This window comes from Artemia franciscana, chromosome 5 (genome assembly GCF_032884065.1).
Source record: "Artemia franciscana chromosome 5, ASM3288406v1, whole genome shotgun sequence".
NCBI classification, from domain to species: Eukaryota; Metazoa; Arthropoda; class Branchiopoda; order Anostraca; family Artemiidae; genus Artemia; species Artemia franciscana.
The window spans coordinates 22,325,853-22,340,597 of record NC_088867.1 but is presented as its reverse complement, the minus strand read 5'-3'; the positions used below and the strand labels follow the sequence as shown (position 1 = coordinate 22,340,597).

At 35.5% G+C, this 14,745-nt stretch overlaps 1 protein-coding gene across 1 annotated transcript in view; it reads right to left on the bottom strand.

Annotated features, from left to right (window-relative positions):
• The window catches only part of LOC136027117 (uncharacterized), a 206,140-nt gene that overhangs the window by 169,686 nt on the left and 21,709 nt on the right, over positions 1-14,745 (bottom strand). The window contains exon 2 of the mRNA XM_065704071.1: positions 12,551-12,666. Within this exon, the coding sequence (XP_065560143.1) occupies positions 12,551-12,623 (73 nt within the window). The 5' untranslated portion in view covers positions 12,624-12,666. The remainder of the gene's footprint in view (positions 1-12,550; positions 12,667-14,745) is intronic.

The following is a 14,745-nucleotide window of genomic DNA, read 5'->3' as shown; positions in this document are numbered from 1 at the left end:
CTGACATAAAGTAAAAAGCTTTTTCATAAATTTTGATATTAAATATATAATATATATTATATTAATATATATAATATATATAATATATATAATATAAAATATATATATATATAATATATATAATATATATATATATATATATATATATATATATATATATATATATATATATATATATATATATATATATATATATATATATATAATATATTTATCTAATATATAATATATAATAAACAATGTTTAATTTAGTTTTTTAATAGATTCATAACCGTTAGGAACAGTCTTGTCCAGAAGGAAGATTCACCGGTAACAAAACAAATTACAAAACGATATTAGCGTGGCAACCACAGTGTTAACTTCTTTGTTACTACTGTAATTTCTCCTCAGATTGCAATTAAAAGATCATATTACTCTCACGGTTTTACACCAAATTTGAAACAGACATATTTAAAAAAGAAAAATGATCTTTCTCCCATATGGAGAAAACTAAAGAATATACACTGACTCATAAATTTCTAAATATTTTGACATAAAAATTTTAATACGAGAGACTATTCACAGTCGTAAGAACAGCTTTAGTGAAGTCAATATTTATGGCTATCATAGCTTTTTTTTTAACTTAATGTGTAGCTCACCCTGTCTCATTTGCCAGATATAAAATAAGTAAAGGAACATTAGCCTTCGAAGGGACTGAAGTAGTCATTACCAATATGGTTTACTCTTAAATATGGTAATTATTAGATTAGTTTCAATGTGAAAATTTGCAGTGGGAAAACTAAGATAGGACAGAATTAACATTAACTTAGCCAAAGATTACAAATTGAGTTCATTATTCACACTTCTGTTATGCAAAAGCAAATCCAGACATTATCGCTAAATGGTGTTATATCTGAGATTCTCACACTGTGAGCCAAAAACCATTTGCTCAGCTGGTCTTAAATGGAGCATCAGGAGGACAATGCTGATGAGAAGGACTGAAGTGTTATTGAACATATATTTCCCGGCTCATCTTCCCTTTAAGGACAGTTTGGCATCGATTTTTACAATTAATTCAGAAGCACAAAAATTTCAGATATTGCCACTACTACTACTAACAACAAACTGCAGCGCCGAGCCACCTGAGGCCAACACAGTTACGCACGCTCCTTCTCCATTTCAATCTATTCAAAACCTCCCAGTTAACCCTCCCAAGAAGTTTCTACTTCCCTTAAATATTTCCCAACGACATCCTTCCACCCCAACCGGGGACGGCCTGCTTCTTTTTGTTTAGCCCTAGATGGCTGGGCGACAAGGACAATTTCAGATACGACTTTTAGAATTGATAGTGATGACATGCTTGGTTATGCAAGTCTATTATTGATGTTTTTCTACACTTAATAACTTGGAGGAGATCGAGTTATTATTTGACACAAGGGATATAAGGTTCACTTTGTTGCTTAAAAGTAACGTGAATTAAAATTTCTCATAGGGAGGTAAAGGGAGGCTATTATTGGAAGGAAGAGAGGGTTCTTTGCCCCTAAAACTTAAAAGTTCATACAGCTGTTTCTTTTAGCCCGATACGAAAATTTCCAGTCTAGGCCTAGATATGCCTAGAATATATTCATGTGCGGTATTTTTCGACTTGATAATTTAAATGGCTTCATTTTCAACTAGAATAAAAATGGCAAATATGACCATAAAATATACGTTGTTCACTGAAGATTTCTTTTAAAGCATAATTGCAGGCTAGAAATTTATGTAGAATCGTATTGTTTTTTGTTTGTTTTTTTTTGTTTCATCATTAATTTGTATGGATACTAAAGTATATGCATTTTTTATAAATTTTGTTGGAAGTCCCAAACTGAGCTTATGCTTAATACTAATAGCTCTTATTAAAATCAGAAATATATAGCATCTAGTGCTTCGTGTTGAAATATTATGATGATATTATAATAGAGCAAGCAATATTAACAAGATTAAGGATAATTGACCCTCCATTCTTTATGCTATTTTGCACATTTTATCCCCTTCCCCACACGACTGGTCGGACTTCAGGTTAGGTTGAATGACCAAGAGTCCATTAAACAGGGGAAGGGTTATCCTCCCAACCCCGAAAAAATAATGATTTTATTGACTTGTTCTGTTTTCCTGTGGCTTTCATATAATTTGCGTTACGACAAAGAAATTCTTATGTATGTGCAAAGATGAAATGTTAGGAGAATTTTCGCGTCCAATTAAATAAAAATGAGGCTATATTTTGACAATTCCAGAACAAAGTTTGCACAATAAATCAGCTTCAGACGCATAAATCAGCAAGAATGTTTACAGAACAAAATGACTTGTCTACAACAAGATACTTGATGCTCAAAGTTTTTGCAGTCGTCTGGAGCCAACCCCAGGCGTCTCTTGGAATATCCATCGACCAGTAAGACCCAATATGTAATTTTTTATCGCCTTTAATTAGTCTCTATAATTATAAATGAAAGAGCAAGTGTGATATGTTGCTCCAGATGTGAAATGGCAAGAGTCAATTATCCACCAAAAGTCACGGTTCTTTCTTTTTGATTTGAAAAAATAAAGTTGGAGATACCTTTGGGACCCAAGGCAGTCCTTGAGACTAGCTGAAGCAGGGAGGGTAGACAGTACGGCCAATGGCATTCCGTTTAATTTTTTGCTTAGATGTTCAAACGGGATGCAACAGTGATGTGGTATTTGAACAGTAAGGTATCACAGTTGGTCAGTTCTACAAATATGGACAAACTCATCTTGAAGTTTCCGTACTATTTTTTTGTTGATGCACCCATTTTTTAGTAGGGGGGGGGGGAGAAAATCTCTCCAATTCTTTTCCCCACTTGCTCATCTGCTTTGGTATTAAAATTATTCCAAGGGTATTCGTCGATTTAACCAAATTGAATTAAAAAAATATTTAAGCTCAATACTAAAGAAGGCTACTAAGGTTTTCAAATTTGTGTCCTTAATTCATATTTGATTGAATATTCATATAAGACCCTATCAGGGTAAAATGACGATTAAACTTTAAAAGTATTAAAAAATTACTTTTTAAAAGACAACAGCGTAGCCGATATGAGTATATTCCATAAGTCTGTATACTAGAAGGCACGCATGTTTCGGCGGGAGTTTGACATAGAAGTTCTTGAATGAGAAAGGATTATTCAGAGCAACAAAAATCCCAAATGATCAGAGAATACAGAAAAAATTGTAAGAATACTGAAATTCTTCAAGGGCAGGTCTAAAGTTCCTGCAGATCCCTCCCATGATACGGCCAGCTTTCAAAATCATCTAGAAAACATCAGTAAGGTCATTTAGGGGGTGGTAGGGGGCATAAGACCTCCTGATTATGGAAATACCTTTTCTGGTAGTATTTTCGGTAATTACGTGTTATAATGACCACACTTTGCTCTTCATCTGTAATGAAACCGGTTTTTTTGTGTCTTCCCGGAGATAATCAGGTTAGCCTGAACCAGATAAACCACTATGACGGTACATTTTTATGAAATATTTAGTATGTAGAGGTGGTTAGGCTAGGATAAACGAAATTAACTAAAAAATGAAATAAACGATAAACTTGCTCTCCCCCTTTCTTGATGTTCAAAAATACACCCCCCCCCCCCGGAAATTTCCGTAAATTGGCACCGCTGGAAATCATCGTGGCTGGTCTTAACCTTAAATCCGCCTAAAATTGCCCAAGGTTGGACGATAGTTCCTACTTTTCTACCCTTAAATACCCAATTGAATACCCAGTAAATTACAGTACATAATAACAAAATTATTTAAAACACTTGTTATAGTTGCAATGAACGAAAACTTAAGACAATTTTATAGGTTATTAGCTTCAATTAAGGGTAGTTTCATATTGTAACTCTTGAAAGGCTTTTGATATTGGAATGGGTTTTTTTTTTTTTAGATTGTGCTAATATTCGTATGTGCTGATTTGTTTTTCATTTCTTGATCATGTTCTTCAAATTGGATTCATATTTATTTTTATATAGGCCGACAGGAATTCATTTTTAATTGTGATGAAGGCAGCAAAATCTTCGGCGGCACTGTGAATTATGACTTTTTTTTTTGGGGGGGGGGGGAGGGAAAGGTCTAAAACTCAGAAGGTGCGGGTTAGTTTTCTTTTTTGGGGGGAAACTTAAGGCCGATCTTAGGAGCGAGTTACAGGAATTCATTTTTAATTGTGATGAAGGCAGCAAAATCTTCGGCGGCACTGTGAATTATGACTTTTTTTTGGGGGGGGGAGGGAAAGGTCTAAAACTCAGAAGGTGCGGGTTAGTTTTCTTTTTTGGGGGGAAACTTAAGGCCGATCTTAGGAGCGAGTTACCCCTGTCTTCCCCCACGTGTATATGGGTAGGTGCAAACATAGTGGCGTCAATTCACCAAAATTTAGGCGGGGATGTGTGTTTTTCGACGTTTAAAGGAGATGGCAAATTTCTCGTTATTGTTCTTTTTTTTTTTTAATGGAAAAATAAGGCCATTTCAAAACGGTATTTTTCCAAACCGAGGGTGGGGAAGTCTAAGGAGGACATATACATGCCCACCCCCCGAATGACACTACTATACAAACCGCTTCAACCATTAAGGGTGGAATTAAGATGAGTTTTCTGAGAAGGGGTGGGGTATCAATATGTAAAAAAGTAAATTATTATGGCAAAATGTTTCAGTTATTCCGTGGGTTCATCCAATCAGTCTATGGAGATGTTTTGCGTATTGATTAAATAATGTCGAAATCTAATATTTTTTCCACATACTTCAATAAATATCTAGTCAGAGTCTAATTGAAATCTCAGTTGATACAGATGTACTTCGCAGGTGGATTAATTTAACCAACGACTGTGACTTATGCAAAGGTACATTGGCCTACCAATTCTTTAATTATATAATTAGGAGTTTTGACTGACATTTCATGCTTGAAAAAAAATATCCATAAATCCTGAAATCACGATGCAGAAAAAGTGGATTATAAAGGCCATCATTTATTTCAAGGATCATTTAATTGACTAGTTAAGAGAAGTTAAATTTGTTTTTAATATCACTCTCATACTTAAACATAATCCAGTTTTCGTTCTTAAAGAAAGGAAAACTAAAAATAGGAACTTGAGCCAAAGCTAATTTTGACCAAATTTAGTTCAAAATAGGTCCGGGAGTCTGGAATAATGCCACATAAATTCCCAATGATGGCACGAAAAGATGTATCAATGATTTTTTTCGGGAGGGGAGATTTACAAAAAAAAACTTTAAAGCACATCAAAATTTGTTTACATAAATATTTGTTACATTCCTACGAGTTGAGAGGGAGGGCTCAAACCTCCTACCCCTCCCCTGGATACGTTCTTGATGAGGTGAAGTATTTGCATACCCTAAAGCGTGCTTGTTTTTCCAATTTTTACTAGTGGGATCCTTTGGCCCTATCTTTGAGAAGTTGAAAAAGCTAATAAAAAATTGTCGATTGTCAAAAAATTTATAAGACCATGGATTTTGAATTGTGTCCCGGATACCAATGGTTGTACCTTTGATCTGTAAGCCTTCTTTTGTCCCTGTCCCCGTACCTCTGATGCATACATCATCTAGTTCAAGGGCTCCTAACCTAGGTCCGCACTTCTTGGGACTTTGTAACAGAATCTCAAGTCTCATCTAGCACAGGTTACAAGACCTACTGAATTTTTACTACACATGCAATCATAGGCACACAAATATCCGGCCCTTAATGTAGAGGGATTAGAGGTTTTCCCTAGGAGGGCCAAAAGAGAATAAATAGGCCTCTATTTTTGAATTTTCAAGGATTGTGCAGATATGAGTAGCCTACAATTTTACGTAATTATTTAGAGCCTGTCTTGAAACCTCCAAAAATCTTCTCTCACAACTGAGGTGTGCAGTATCTCTAGTCAGAAGCCCCTGATCTAATGCATCACTTCTTAACTAGAACTAATAATTGTGTTCAAGCTATGAATTTTTATTTGTGAATTTTCTTCTCTTTTTGTTACTGTTGAATTCACATTCAGTAGATGAAAAAGTTGCGAACAAGTTACGTTCATTGTACAAATTTTCTATTAAGCAGCGTGACGACTTGAGGGCCATAGAAAATATTTAATATTCTTTAAGGATATTTTCACTTTTAATAACTTTCTCATAAAAATTAAAATAGTCAAACAGTTTGTAGTAGCAAACTATAAGCAAGTAACAACTCGTGCTAAAAGTGATCGAAACTCTAAAGAAAAGGAGTGTGGATAACAATATATGCATAAAAAAATCAGCTTTTTACGGTGATTCTAAATATGTAAAATTCTTTAAATTTAAAGCTACTCACCAAGTTACGATCCTGAGGAAATTTGCCTAGTTTTCACGAAAGGGGGGGTTAGCCCTAAAAGGGAAGTTATCTTGACGAAAAGGACCCCAACGAAATAAGAGTATTAGTAAATTTTATTGCAGAGGTTTTAAGCCACTATCTACCAAAATTTAAAATTTTCCATTTTTCCGAGAAGGATTTTCAAATTTGTTTCTTCTTTTTTTTCAGGCGTGACTGTATCGAATTAATGGATCTAGAACAACCCTAGAAGGGTCATTCGAAGGAAAAATTGATAGTTCTAGAGTGCTTTTTAAGTAGCAAAAAGGTTGTACCACAGGAAAGTAGCATTTTCTGCCATTCTAAGGAACAAAACAGACATTTGGGCCCAAAGGGTTCCAAAAAGCAATCGAGTGAAAATCCTGAGATAGCCAATCGATCCAAAATTACTGAAAAACTCTTTGTTGAGCTTTTCAGTTTCACATATTCGTTCCTAATAATGTGCCAAGTCTATACATAAAAAATACTTAATATAGGCATTTATTTTGGAGCTACATTTAATCAAGTGGATTAAGTGCATCAGGTAGATTGATGAAATTATGTTCAAGGGTTAATAATTGCCTATCAGCTATTATGGAGGAGGGCTGATGGATCTTTGCGTAGGTCAGGGGGGTGCTTAAAGCCTCAGAAAGTGCTCTTTTGTCCCCAGATTTGGTCCTTAGTAAGTAAAACTATCATTTTTCGAAGAAGAAATTGCGATAAACAAGTTTAAAACCAATGGAATTGGAGACTATCTCGTTACCATCTGTTGGGCTGTTTGCGTTGGACTGACTGGCTGGAATTGTTACGGGGCTCATTTTTTCAGTTTCCTGTAATAACTTAAGAGGTTTGGTCTTGGCTTATCTCTGTTGAATTACGTGAACTGGCTTGTACATATGCACAACTATCCAAAATGACTTTCTATAGGAATTAAAAAATCAACCGGACAACTTCGAGTGAAAGCTACATATTTTTGCACTTCTGGAGAAAGGCAGGCCTGGGAGTGGGGCTAAGTGCCCTCCAGTATTTTTGAGCACTTGAAAAGGGCGCTGGAACTTTTAATTTTTGCTTGAAATAGCACTCTCTCGAGGGCTCACAGGGCTTCTGATCGTCTGTTTGATTTCAGTTTGACCACAAAAGATAGCGAATTCACATTGGTACTCCCTTTGTCTTTAAACCTTACCAAGTAATTTATATAGAAGTCCCCGAGCTACTGAACGCAAAAAAAGCATAGTTTAGAGCTAGGCTATAAAGACTATAATGAAATCTGATTTTGAATAAACAATTATGAAATTTTTTTCTATCTTCTCTATCATAAAAAAAAAAAATAAATAAAAATTTCAACTGAAAGCAAGGAGCAGCATTAAAACTTGAAACGAACAAAATTAATTCAGTATTTGAGGGGGACAGCCCTCCCTTAATCCTTCGCTCTTAACGCTAATATTTGACGTTTTGTCCAAATACAATAATTGCTGAAACACAAGGGCCATTCAATTGGAATAAGAAGCCCTTTTAAAAGTACAAAAGAACCTTAGCACAACAAATCAGTGGTTGAAGAGGGGCTTGACTAGCTAGTACGTAAAATCCTCTTCCGATATTTAATCTTCCTAACTTGGACAATACAAGTCCAGATTCAGATAAAAGCAGCCTATGGTTCTTTTATGCTAATTCAATTGAATTACCACTTTTTAATTAAAAAAAAATCGTATTAAAATGCAAAAATTTGTTAAAGCCTCCAATAGTTTAAGAGGTTCAAAACGATATTTCGAACAGATAATGAACCTTACCTTTGCTAAGTAATGAAAAAGGGCGTGTAGCTCTAATCACGTCACAGTGTGTAATAAAAGCAAATTTATTTCCATACTTAAACAAATGAAAGAACCTCGCATAGACATTTTATCTATATTTGGATACTAAACACGTTTCAAAACGAGTCCCATATTTTAATAAAATGCATGTGTAAATCACACCTTTACAGTAAGGAGTAGGGTAAATAGACGAAGACATAAAGTGTAATTTAACCTTAGATTGCAGTAATATGGCGTAAGGGTCTATTCATTAAGGTTCTATTCGTAGGGTAGAGGTAAACTCATGTATTTGAACAGTTGGTTCCTATTTTGGTATGACAAACACAAAAATAACGGATTCTTTTTGTGTTTGGCCATCACTTGAAAGATATAGGAATATCTAATGAAAATTGACAAAGTTACACGAAATTCCTCTGCAAAACAACACAGCGTTTAATATGAAAAATAATAAATGCTGCCAACCAAACCGCTTTCAAAGAAAAGACAGTTTATGCATTTTTTACTGCATTGAGACGGGGCACAATTTAGCATAGATCTATTAATAAAATATTCTATAAAAACTGAAATCTTCTTATAATATTTTTAAGATTATAAAAACTTTTATTCAAAAAAAGTTTTATGAGCACCTTTGCTAACGGCTCCAAAACAATAGAATACGACTAAGAGATTGAGTGAAGATTCCTCCCAAATTCTCAATCTTTTTATAGTCATTCCTAAGCTTTAATATTTTATATATAATTGGGTTATTTTGTTAGTAGTACACACCTCCTAAAACAAATTGTTCAGTATGAATCTGTACCCCTCCCCCTCATGTAATTTAGTTGCCTGCCAATAAGTATATAATAGAGCGGAGTCCTCGCCCTTTTCAGCTGATTCCCGGAGTCGCTGGTTATTCAGTTTGAGACGGGGGTTAATGGTGTGACTCTGTAAGCTCAGCCGGAGTCAACCCAGCTCATAATGAGTACTTGAAGAAATCTGGGGGAAAACACAGGGAGCGTCGAATGGTTTGCCCCCAACAACACATTGCACTCCTGGCCGAAAGTATCGAACAGGAGATCACTAACTGCATAACGTACACCATTGATCAGCATGCGAAAAAGCTTTTTTTAAGCATTTCAACATAAAAGTTTTTTTTTCTAAAGCCCTTCCATGAATACAGACGAAGATGTTCTGGAAAAAGATCCCAAAAAGCTTACGACAAGGCAGCAGGAGGGGGGGGGGGCTTGAAAGTATGTAATCTTTGACGGAGAGAGGAGGAATTTCACCTCTAAACACCCCCGGAAATCATAATTTTTACGTTTACCGCTTACTGTTGTATATTGTTCGCCTAATATCGTTATTTGGCATCATTTAGAATTTGGGCCCCCCTTTCTCTTAAATATCACCGCCTCCCTGTCTCCAAAACTTCACCTTCACATCCTCCCCAAAACTCTGAATTCACCTTCTCCCTTTCTAGAATAAAGTCCAGCATACGTCCCTGGCACTTACTCAATAATTCATAATGCATGTGTTTGCTAAAATTCGAAAAATCTGAATTACACATCTACTTCTTTCTTTTACATGGAAGCGCCCAAGGGGAGGAGGAGAGGAAAATTAACTGAAGACTTAATATAAAAAGAAACCAAGTCAATTTAAGCACAACGGGCGCCTTTTTTGTCTTTTCTAATGGTTTTATATAAAAGAGGGAGTGTTTCATCAGGGTTGGGCTTGAAAAGTCGTCAAATTCAGCTTGTATGTTCACAACTTCAAATCTGGGGAAATGTTTCTACGTGTATTTAGTACAGCAACAGTCGTGGTCAGTGTTGCCACCCGGTGAAAATAAAAATCAGTAGATTTTGGTAGTTTTCTTCAATAATCTAGTGATTTTACTGCTAAGTGACTTTTTTGTTCTTTAGACAATATAAAAAAATCCCTAGAAATAGCAATACATCACTAGGGGTGACAACCCTGGCCGTGGCTCGTGTTGTGAAGCAGTCTAACGGGTAACTAACTGATATCTAAACAGGAGGACACGCCTAGAAGCTATAAACATATCATGGTAAAAAAAAAAATTTAACCTATAGAAACTTGACTAAATTTTATTAATGGCTAAACATTTTGCTGGTCAACGCTTAATTAGCAACTTAAGTGTTGATATATAATTTATTTGAAATATAATACGCCCAAAAGCTAAAAATACCCTATCGTGACTCTGAACATTAAGTGAGTTAAATCAGTGGCGTCAAATGACAGGAATTAGGAAGGAGGGAGGCAAAAGTGTATTCTTCAAAAATTTAGGGGGTTCTTGTTTGTTTTTTTAATGAAAGTACCGAAAAGAAACATTTTCAAAGAAAATACCGAGAAAGGTATTTTTAAGATCGAAAGGGGGACGAGTAAACAATTTTGAGGTTACAGTACCCCCCCCCCCCCAATTGAAACCAATGAGTCAATTGTCCACTTCAAATCATTGTTTGGATCATCATTTTGTTTAAAGTTAGATTTCAAGTAAATTTCACCGTAATTTATGTAGCGTGAAAAAAAAATAATCGCAAAAACAGTGCAAAAATAAAGCATTTTATAACAGAGAGGTGGCCAACAGAATATTTTTTCCATTTTATCTACTTATGCAAAGATTTTCAATCTTTAGATACAGTTTCCTCAACATTGAAAGCTCATAGAACCAGGGTCTTCCAGATGTGTCATTAAGAACTACATTTGAAAAGAATTGAAGAATGAAATATACAAAAATACCTAACAAACAATGGCATAACCAGGATGTTTTTTGAGGGGGGGACACAAAAATTTTAAAAGAATACGTCACAAATTTATTTATATGCATTTTGTTATCTTTTTAGAAGATTTTGAGAGTGAGGGGGTCAAACCCGGTAATCCCCTAGATGCGGCCTTGGTAGAAAATCTTCAAAATTGTTCGATTTTTGTTGTGGATTTGGAAAGTGTCTAAATCACCTTTACTACAAAAGGTTATAACTAAAACCTCCTGATTTTCTTGTTAGTACGAGTTTGGCTTTGAAAAACTGAATTACATTACCGGATATACTGAAATAAACAATCAAGAGAGGAAACTAACTTTTCGAAGGATAACTGAAATTTCAGCATTTTATAGTTTAAAGAAAAAAGGACCCTTGAAGCAAATTGCAGAACCAGCGAAATCCCACATTCTACAAAGGTACAAACATAAAAGTCAAAACAGATTGCAATTTCAGGTAAAATTTTAATATTTATTTATGGATATCATCAATAATTGTGTGAATTGGCAGACCCAAAAGTTCAAAGATGAGATCTTGATTGATCTATTGATAAATTACCTCTGATCTATTGATTCATCAGTATTCTTTATAGGGTTTAATTTTTGAAAAAAAAAAAAAAAAAACACTAACCATTGGCATTGTGAACACATTTCTAAGTAAAAGGAGCATGTATATCAATCAGGGCCGTATCCAGGACCTTTGCTCGGAGAGGGGACATTTTTCGGGAGGTGGGGGGTCAAAGAAGAATTTTAAAAATACATCAAAAATGTGTTATTTATGTATTTTTATTGCGTTTTTACGAGTCGGTCAAACATTTCGGGGAAGGAGCCAAAGCCCTTAGCCCCACACTCCTGAATACGGCCTTGGTATTAAGTTTCCATAAGATAGCCTAGGACTTCTTATTATGCACTAGATCAGATCCAAATTTATAGTTTTTTTAAGCTTTTCTTTAGGGGGTGTGGGACTGCAACCCCAGAGATCATATCAAGGGCGGTTTCTTGCCCGATCTTTTTCCTAATCTTGCACCAACAGGAAAATAAATAGTAGAAAAGACTTTCCTCTAGACAAGCATCTTCCCAAATATTTAAAACAAACTAAAGCTTTCCTATGCTTTAAAATATACAAAAAAACAAGATTGGTGCTAAAATAGAAAAAGCAACTTATCTTAGTCCTTGGGTAAAGTTAAAAGGACATTTTGTCAACGGGGTAATAACAGACTGAAGACAAAACATAGAATAGGGGATACATTCGCAGGTAGAGCCAAAGATTGGATTGGAGGCGGACGTGTGCACAGGACTCTGTTCCGTGGAGGGATTTTTCCAGAGAGACCGAGAGTATTTTATGCAAGATATATGAAAAATCATGGGAAAAACCTTTAACTCTGGAGATTTTGGGGGATATGAGCCCAAAAGCCTCCTGAACCTTTTGGTTCAGGGGGCTCAACCTCCATGCACCTATGTACACCATGCGGCCACGCACATTTTAAACAAAAATATAACCCCTTGTTCCATTCCAGGATTGGTTCTAGAGGGGAAGGTCGAATCCTCTCCCCTTTGGTCCTGAAGTTAACAAAAACTGCGAAACAGCCCCCCCCCCAAAAAAAAATTATCTGTCTCAAAAAAATAAGTAAAACTACGTCCCCCAGTTTCATAAAATTTAAAAGACATTACCATAAAGATCCTCCCAAGTGCTTGGAAAATCCATGCGAAGCTGTAAAGATTCATCACCATCAGCAAGAGGCATTTTTACTTCTTTTAACTTTCTGATCAAGCATAAAAACAGTGACCTAAAAAAACTTAGAGAAATCAAAAACTAATTATAGGACTAATTAGCCAATATATTAAGCATTGCACATAAACAGATGATGAAAGTTGGTAGACGGCAGTATGTCCCAATTTTATTCAAAAAGCTAAATGAACCATTAACAAATATTCTGGTAAATCTGAATTAACATGGTTATGGGTTCTTATTAAATTCTATGTACATCTTATTCTTTTTCTCTTTTTTTCCGTTCATTGTATTTATAAAAGATCCAGGAAAACAAAATTGTAAAGGCAAATTGTCTGATTATGGTTGGGGAATTTTTGCAGGGAAGGGCATACGCAAGGTGGGCAGGTAAGTCTGGCAATTGTATTCATCTCATGGAGAATAAACAAATATGCAAGGAATGCAAACTTATTATTGGAAAATTTAGTTTTTGAGCGATGAAAGTAGTTCTTCAAGTTCTCTCCCCCCTATACAGTTTTGAACGCTTAGCCCCCCTCTCCCAGTGAAATTTGCCCGAGCCTTTTATTATTAGGACGAGTCATACAATTTAGGGAACCGAACATAACGAAACTCGAGCGGTTGCTGTCCCGCCACCTGATGCAAACCTCATAACGCCATGTGTACCGCACGGTTCCACTACGCTTGCCAGAGTTCCGTCACTCTTGGCAGGTTTGCCACGCTTAGCACTCTTGGCACACACCACCCGATGTACACAATTTCAGAGAGTCGGCAACCCTTGACGTAGCTTGAACATTTCCTCCCAGAATATTATAACAACCATAAGCTATCTAAAACACACATAAAAGTATTATTAAAAAAGCAAGAGATGTTGACAAATGGCTAAAAAACAAATCAATATTTTTCAAAATTGAATTGTACAAGTGAAGTTTAACGTTTAATCAAAATCTGCAATCAAGTTTTCTATGACTTTTAGTGGTCCACAATGTTCTGGTATAGATCTAATTTAACAGTGTTTGGGATAACCTTAATAATTAATTTTTGCCACTAAATTGACGTCTTGTGAACGACTTGGGGTAACTATTTTTTAGCAATTTTTACTGTTTTCTCTCTTTCATTATTCCCTTTTTTACCATTCCCTACTACCAGCTATTCTATCTTCTCAGGAATATTAGATAATTGATTTTTTGTTTGCTTGCGGGGTGGGGTGCAAATGAGGCGGTCCTTGAGAATTTTTTGTACAAACAAGACAAAAAAAAAGATAAAGAACCCTTATAGATACCCAAACAAGACAGATATCTGAAAATTGTTCAACAAAGGCAAACCTCATTTAACTTTGAGGGAGAGGGCAGAGCCGTACCTTTGGGTTGGTGGTTAACGGGGAACAATTAATTACAGCACTCCCGTCCCGAAAACAAATATTTACAAAAGGCCGAATCAAAGTGGCCAACACCCTAGCCGCGGCATCCCCACCCCATCCATAGCACCCGGGGAGGCTGCCCTGGTCACCATTTCCAATTTTGAATGGCTCTGGGAGAAGGAACAACACCAGTTTGAAAAAAAGAAACTTTTGTCCTATTTTTACAGAACGCTAGAAAATATTGCCCCTTTTATGAATCTTTGGTCTTCTAATTGGGATCATTTCCAAATACCTAGATACAAATGGATCTATTTTACCTCACAAAAATATTTACCTTATCTACTAGCTAAGATTAGTCTTTAACCAGAAAAATATGGTCTAAAATACTGTTTTAACAAGTTTTAATTTGCATTCCCACAAAAACCTTTCTGATATCCTCCTAACAACGAAACACCTTTGGAAAAATCGACAACTCACTCCCCCCCCCACAAAAAATCTGGTAGTGTATTTTTACGCATAGCATCATTAACTTCGAAAATCATATGAACAGTTTGTATCTTCAATTATTGAACTAAATCTTGTTAAAAGATCAGAGCCGGGTTTTGGGTTTTCTCTCGTACACAAGACTAAATGTCATCAGAAATGTAAGTAGACCTAACAGGATTTCATTGCAACAGTCCTGGGCAGGTTTGGCAAGGCCGATTTCGGCTAGTAAAAACATTTATCCGGCATTTTCATCATGTCACTAAACCACTAAAACATCAATTGAATTGCCTTCAA